The sequence below is a fragment of the Coregonus clupeaformis genome, unplaced genomic scaffold (assembly GCF_020615455.1).
Source record: "Coregonus clupeaformis isolate EN_2021a unplaced genomic scaffold, ASM2061545v1 scaf0331, whole genome shotgun sequence".
Lineage (NCBI taxonomy): Eukaryota > Metazoa > Chordata > Actinopteri > Salmoniformes > Salmonidae > Coregonus > Coregonus clupeaformis.
In genome coordinates this window covers 374,731-382,500 of record NW_025533786.1, presented here as the reverse complement: position 1 = coordinate 382,500, position 7,770 = coordinate 374,731, and the positions used below count along the sequence as shown (strand labels likewise).

The 7,770-nt window shown below is 43.8% G+C and overlaps 1 protein-coding gene across 12 annotated transcripts in view; it reads left to right on the top strand.

Moving 5' to 3' along the window:
* LOC123484491 (regulating synaptic membrane exocytosis protein 1-like) overlaps positions 1 to 7,770 on the top strand; it is a 36,404-nt gene that overhangs the window by 6,716 nt on the left and 21,918 nt on the right. For 10 of the 12 annotated variants that reach the window (XM_045214892.1, XM_045214891.1, XM_045214893.1 and 7 more), the window contains exons 4-14: positions 148 to 247; positions 862 to 985; positions 1,187 to 1,243; positions 1,615 to 1,661; positions 1,774 to 1,889; positions 2,295 to 2,425; positions 2,790 to 2,961; positions 3,819 to 3,972; positions 4,349 to 4,408; positions 5,455 to 5,608; positions 7,252 to 7,365. In XM_045214892.1, coding sequence (XP_045070827.1) covers positions 148 to 247; positions 862 to 985; positions 1,187 to 1,243; positions 1,615 to 1,661; positions 1,774 to 1,889; positions 2,295 to 2,425; positions 2,790 to 2,961; positions 3,819 to 3,972; positions 4,349 to 4,408; positions 5,455 to 5,608; positions 7,252 to 7,365 — 1,229 coding nt within the window. The remainder of the gene's footprint in view (positions 1 to 147; positions 248 to 861; positions 986 to 1,186; positions 1,244 to 1,614; positions 1,662 to 1,773; positions 1,890 to 2,294; positions 2,426 to 2,789; positions 2,962 to 3,818; positions 3,973 to 4,348; positions 4,409 to 5,454; positions 5,609 to 7,251; positions 7,366 to 7,770) is intronic. The other 2 variants (XM_045214882.1, XM_045214883.1) reach the window with 2 other exon arrangements.

The window sequence follows — 7,770 nt, the reverse complement described above, 5'->3', positions numbered from 1 at the left end:
CATACCTTCATACTGACCTTGTACCATCCCAGGATATTTGGTAATAGTGGCACTGAACACAAGGGGTGGTATTTGAATTACACTTATCTCTATGTACTGAGCGCTTGGTCTTGGGTCTGAATTGCCCTTGTTCTGTTTTCCTTCTAGGTTGTGGGTGGGAAGATGACAGAGACAGGGAGACTTGGGGCCTTCATCACCAAAGTCAAGAAAGGAAGTCTGGCGGACATTGTTGGCCACCTACGAGCTGGTAAGCAACGTAGAAAAAACATTCAGGTTATCTGCTGGAGAAATGTTGCACATCAGTCTGGTAGCTCTGTGAGATTGTCTGTGTGTTATTTTTCAGCTGCGAAAATCTAAGATTTCTACCTGAACACCGTTTGTGTTGTGAACAGAGGTCGTTCAGTAAAGCTCCAGGCTAGCTTGAAAAAATAGAAGTTAAGACAACGTAATAATTCCATGCGCCAGTGTTAGAAAATATTCACATTCATTGGACCAGCGCTGTTGCTGATTCTACAGGATTAGCATTGAAAACGTGACCAGCGGTCGGGGCAACAAGTAATAACGTGGCTGTAGATCATTGGAAAAACATTGAAATGAATAGAATGCTTTGTGTTTGCTTTGTGTTTGCTGAGTACACTACGATTATGTTTATTTTCCACTTTGATGGTGAAGTTTCTGTACCGCTAACATTCACTTCCAGTCATTTTCACTCCGGCGCTGGTCCAATGATTTTGCTTATTTTCTAACACTGGCGCATGGAATTATTACGTTGTCTTAACCTTTGTTATCTTTAACCTAGGCTCCATGCTTACCCATGAATCAGCTGTTTTAATTTCGGCCATCTTGTTTCCTGTTTTCCAGGTGATGAGGTACTGCAGTGGAACGGGAAGTCATTGCCGGGAGCAACCAAGAAGGAAGTGTACAACATCATTCTGGAATCCAAGGCGGAGCCTCAAGTGGAAATAGTCGTCTCAAGGCCTATTGGGTGAGACGGACTTACTTTGTGAAATGCTAAATTCCCATTTCGTGATCGTTGTGTGATACACTGCAACTATTGTGTGTCTGTTTTGCACTGTGTGACCATTTTGGACTATTATTACTATAGTGCGACTGTTGTTTGTCATTTTCTGACTATATCTAATTTTGAAGTGAAATGTTTATGGCCATTGTCTTCTTTATCTAAAAGATCTATCCATCGCATCATTTCCAATAACTTCTTGAGAAAGGTGTATAGAGCATATCAGTAAGTACATATGTATTGTAGACATAGTGACCACTATGTCATACAGTAGTCCTTCCCTGAGGCCAAACCCTGAATGAACCCTAACCTCCTAGACCTTAGGGAAACCCTTATAAGACAAGTTCTGTCTCTTCTCTTCACCCATGAATCTCTCTCCTGTGTGGGTATGATCTACCCTTCTCTAACCCAACACCCAGTTTGTAGCAGTGTGTGTACGTGTCTGTGTTTTTCCTTTTTGATACAAACAAACATACAATTGAGGTATTGTATGTGCTGGCACTCTGTCTCAAATGAGGATTGGTGATGACTGTTGGTCAACGGCTATTGCAGTAGTGTGCTCAGACATTTGATGTAATCTTCCTCCCATCTCACAGAGACATACCAAGAATTCCAGAAACATCACATCCTCCTTTAGAATCGAGTAAGTGTCATCAAAGCTTGGCTTTTCCTTGAAGAACAATACGGTATAGTTCATTGGTGTGAAGATACAGTACTGTTTGAGTCTTTTACATCCTGGTTCTTTCGCCTGCCAGCGGGCTCCAGTTCCTTTGAGTCTCAGAAGATGGAGCGTCCCTCCATATCGGTCATGTCCCCCACCAGCCCTGCTACCCTCAGAGCCCTCCCCATCATCCTGCCTGGACAGCTGTCTGTGAGTACTGGATATATACTGGATCTACACTGGACTATACTGGATCTACACTGGACTTGACTGCTCTATACAGGATCTACACTGGACTTGACTGCTCTATACTGGATCTACACTGGACTTGACTGCTCTATACTGGATCTACACTGGACTTTACTGGACTATACTGGACTTGACTGGACTATACTAGACCATTTTGGATCATGCGGATGGATGGATGGATGAATGGGTGGGTGGTGGGGGGTGATGCATGGACGGATTTACAGACAAACAGTCATCCAGATTTCCTAGATGGCCTATATTGCACTTTTCACAATGTCCTATATGACTTTATAATCCACAACCAATGGGCTACTCTAACTGGATTCATTCAGTCACATTCATCTAATCCAATGATGTTGTTGCTAGGTAAAGCTGTGGTATGACAAAGTGGGCCATCAACTGATCGTCAACGTCCTTCAAGCCATAGACCTGCCCCCCCGACTGGACGGGCGACCAAGGAACCCTTACGTCAAGATGTACTTCCTCCCTGATCGAAGGTAAACCGTTCTCATATTACTAGGGTTAACATTAATCTGCTCTTATACCTGTGTAAACACACAGTAATAACTGAAGTATATTACCAGGATAGTAGTTCAACATTGTACATAAACTGATCGTTTTTTAATGTAACAGTAACCAATATATCTTAAACACACTGTCAAAACGTTCTCTTCCGATATGCTTCCTGACTATGTAGTTTTCTGTTATATTTCACCATCCTTGTAGTGAGTCACAGACCCTTATATGGGTACAGTATGTGAGAGATACATACATGACTCGCTGACTTTCTTTGACTCTCCTTCTAAGGTTTGTCTTCTTACTCCTAACATTCCTCTGTCTTCTCCCCTGTCATGTTCCCAGTGATAAGAGCAAGCGCAGGACCAAGACAGTAAAGAAGAGCGCTGAGCCCAAGTGGAACCAGACGTTCCTGTACTCCCACGTCCACCGCAGGGACTTCAGAGAACGCATGCTGGAGATCACTGTCTGGGACCAACCTAGAATACAGGAGGAGGAGAGTGACTTCCTGGGAGAGGTAAGATACACACACACACACACACACACACACGCATGCACACACGCATGCACACACACACACACACATACATACATACATACATACATACACACACACACACATACATACTGTTTATAGTACATGTGAAGAGTTTATTTCCAAAACGCTATATCCACCAATTTTTCCAATGTTTTTTAATCAGAAATGATTGTGTGCGTGTGCGTGTGCATGTTGAATTAACAATGACATCGGCAGAAATTATACCTTCATTTGTGTGTAAATTATTACTGTTCTCAGATTTCTAATTAATAGATTTTAGATGTGTATGAATTTTTTGCTGTTTCGCAAAATGCTATATTCCCATTGTTTAGCCGGAATGGAATGTTCGTATCCTGTATATTTTACTGTGATATGTGGTTGTCTTACCTAGCAATCCTAAGATAAATGCACTTACTGTAAGTCATTCTGGATAAGATCTCTTTCATAATTTCTTTAAACAATAAAAGCAAATTGACAAAAAAAATTAAAATGGATATATTGCATTTTGGAAGGAAACTCTTCATATACATACAGTATACACAGAAAAACAAAACACACACACATTCATTTACATGTATCTGCACACGCTTGCAAACTCAAACATGCACAGACAACCACAGATCTATCACGCTATCATGTCCTCTTTTTCTCATCCTCTTATTTTATCTTTCTTTCTCTCTTCCTTCTTCCCTCTTTTCCCTCTCTCTCTCTCTCTCTCTCTCTCTCTCTCTCTCTCTCTCTCTCTCTCTCTCTCTCTCTCTCTCTCTCTCTCTCTCTCTCTCTCTCTCTCTCTCTCTCTCTCTCTCTCTCTCTCTCTCTCTCTCTCCTTCTCCTAGATCCTGATAGAGCTGGAGACTGCCCTGCTGGATGACGTTCCTCACTGGTATAAACTCCAGACCCACGACGTGTCTTCTCTACCTCTGCCTCAGCCATCTCCTTATCTCCCACGCAGACACGCCTCTCACGACAGCCCCAGCAAGAAACTACAGAGTATGTCTCGTTGTGTGTGTGTGTGTGAGAGACAGAGAGCGAGAGTGTGTGTGCTTGCATGCGTGCGTTTGTGTGTGTGTATGTTTGTGTGTATATACATTATGTGTGTGTGTGTGTGTGTGTGTGTGTGTGTGTGTGTGTGTGTGTGTGTGTGTGTGTGGGGTGGGTGTGGGTTGTATTGACACTGACCTTGGTATATAGATTTTCCCTGCTCCAGTGTGCCTTGATGAACTTCTTATGAACTTGTCTCCTGTGTGTGCGAGATCGATCGCAACTGCCATGGAAACTGTGTGTAAACTCTCTACCCTAGTGTGTGTAACCCTACTGTGTGTGTGTGTGTGTGTGTGTGTGTGCGTGTCTATCCACCGTTGTGCAGGGTCCCATCGCATCATTGATACAGAGTTTGATGATACAGGTATAACGGTAGTGTCTGAAGGTGGGTGGGGGGCATGGTTACTGTTACTGAGCTTCAAGTAGTGAGAGTCCAGTACTGGAGGAGAGAGGTGCGACCCCCTTTATATCTCCCCTCATACCCCAGCCTATCTGGCCTCTCTAACCATAGACTACTTCAGCTGATCCCAACTGACAACTACAGAGACGTTTACAGCGGGAAAAACGTCATTGGTTCCCAATTTTACCCCACACTTTGGATCGAACTTGGATTTAAAACAGACAGGGGTACTTCTACCAGCCCTTTGTAATACCAACGTATACAACAACGATACTATGGTATTACTACAATTCTATTCTAGTATGTGTTCTGCCATAATACAGTACACAGCCTTTCTCCTCCTCTGCTGGACCGTAGCAATACAGCTTGTAGAGAAGATCCACTGGGAGCACTGAGTGCATGGAGCTATGGAGCCATGATGTCACTGTGTCCATTCCACTGATGCTGTCCCCTGCATGTCTAGTAATAGAGCCTGAAGTAGTAGAAACTCCATACAATACAAGGATACGGTGCATAAACTAGTGCCTGATTCACACCATAAGGCCAATATGAACTGTGCTGTTCTGGCTATTTAAAAGGGTACAAGGTTACCTAGCCTGGGTGCCAGACGGTTTCTGCCTCAGCCAAGTTGCCATTGCAAGCTGGCAATGGGGTAGCTTTGTGGAATGCAGAACCAGTCCGGTACACAAGTTGACTCAATACCTAGTGTAACTATCCAATTAAACTCTTCAAATGCAACCAAAAAACCTCTAGGAACTTCGACTGTAAAATGTCACGCTCTGATGTACTACAGTTTGCAGTCGGTATCATTTGTCCTCTTAGCTCCCTCACGTGGCATGGGTTTGATTAGACTAGAGCTGCTATGGGCTACTGTATTAGCAGCTGAGCACCAGCATGATCTCTGTAGTGTTGGGAAAACTAAGCATTCACCTGAAGGCGTAGTGAATGTTGAGTGGCGGCACTCAACACTGACACGTTTTGTCATCAGGTAACATGCTACGACTGCTGATTCCTCCTCTGTATGTGTGTAGGTGCAGAGCGTAACTCAAGGGAGAGGGAGAGGAACAGCACCCTGACTGTCCCAGAGCAGCAGAGACTGGCCCAGCACCGCTCCAGATCTGTGTCCCCTCACCGCGAGGACATAACGAGGGCCCGCTCCCGCCCCGCACACGTCCCCATGCAGAGGTAGCTGCAGTTTCTGTATCACACAGTTATACCTAAACTAGTCTCGCGTAGCCATACATCGGAAACACCTTGTTGTCACGCCGCCTGGTTCTCAACGATGCTACACCCACACACATCTACATTATTTATTTATTTCTCTCTCTGTCTCTCTCGCTCTCTCTCTCTCTCGCTCTCTCGCTCTATATATACAGTGAGGGAAAAAAGTATTTGATCCCCTGCTGATTTTGTACGTTTGCCCACTGACAAAGAAATGATCAGTCTATAATTTTAATGGTAGGTTTATTTGAACAGTGAGAGACAGAATAACAACAAAAAAATCCAGAAAAACGCATGTCAAAAATGTTATAAATTGATTTGCATTTTAATGAGGGAAATAAGTATTTGACCCCTCTCAATCAGAAAGATTTCTGGCTCCCAGGTGTATTTTATACAGGTAACGAGCTGAGATTAGGAGCACACTCTTAAAGGGAGTGCTCCTAATCTCAGTTTGTTACCTGTATAAAAGACACCTGTCCACAGAAGCAATCAATCAATCAGATTCCAAACACTCCACCATAGCTAAGACCAAAGAGCTCTCCAAGGATGTCAGGGACAAGATTGTAGACCTACACAAGGTTGGAATGGGCTACAAGACCATCGCCAAGCAGCTTGGTGAGAAGGTGACAACAGTTGGTGCGATTATTCATAAATGGAAGAAACACAAAATAACTGTCAATCTCCCTCGGCCTGGTGCTCCATGCAAGATCTCACCTCGTGGAGTTGCAATGATCATGAGAACGGTGAGGAATCAGCCCAGAACTACACGGGAGGATATTGTCAATGATCTCAAGGTAGCTGGGACCATAGTCGCCAAGAAAACAATTGGTAACACACTACGCCGTGAAGGACTGAAATCCTGCAGCGCCTGCAAGGTCCCCCTGCTCAAGAAAGCACATATACAGGCCCGTCTGAAGTTTGCCAATGAACATCTGAATGATTCAGAGGAGAACTGGGTGAAAGTGTTGTGGTCAGATGAGACCAAAATGGAGCACTTTGGCATCAACTCAACTTGCCGTGTTTGGAGGAGGAGGAAGTGGCCTAGCCAGTCTCCAGACCATAATCCCATAGAAAATCTGTGGAGGGAGCTGAAGGTTTGAGTTGCCAAACGTCAGCCTCGAAACCTTTATGACTTGGAGAAGATCTGCAAAGAGGAGTGGGACAAAATCCCTCCTGAGATGTGTGCAAACCTGGTGTCCAACTACAAGAAACGTCTGACCTCTGTGATTGCCAACAAGGGTTTTGCCACCAAGTACTAAGTCATGTTTTGCAGAGGGGTCAAATACTTATTTCTCTCATTAAAATGCAAATCAATTTATAATATTTCTGACATTAGTTTTTCTGGATTTTGTTGTTGTTATTCTGTCTCTCACTGTTCAAATAAACCTACCATTAAAATTATAGACTGATCATTTCTTTGTCAGTGGGCAAACATACAAAATCAGCAGGGGATCAAATACTTTTTTCCCTCACAAACACACACACACACACACACACATACACCAGGGATGACTCTTCAGCACACTCTTATGGCTCAAATCAATTACCTTTTATGTCCACACTATGACAAAACCAGTAACACTACTCTCTATGTCCTCCCCCATCAGGAGTCTGGATGAGATCCACCAGAACCGGCACCACTCCTGCTCCCCCTCCCGTTACCATGACTCCCACGGGGAGCACCGCTCTGGGGACTCGGACTACGAGTACTCCGAGGACAGGTAACGTCACCCAGACATTGGCGGATGGTGGCCTTTGTTTATTAGGGAGGAGATTAGACATTAGATGCTGTAGGTACCGTATCAGGGAGTTTATGGTTACTGCCAGTCTGAGAATAGTTTGGTGACTTATGACAGGGAGAGAGTGTGAGCAGGTTATGTAGTGAGGTTCCAGTGTTTTGTGTTCAAAATGGATATACTTTTGAGTATCTTATTTGAGTAGAGCTTTGAGTTCAATATAGGAGTAGATGCTGACATGGTTTCCTCCTTATTTTGTTCATTTTCAATGAAATACCTGCAGAAACAGTATTCCTTTATGCCCAATTATTTCAAAGAGGTTGACCACTAACTTTTAATTTTTGAGGTTGAAAGTGTTGGATACTCCAAGGACAAGTGGAATAGCAGGCT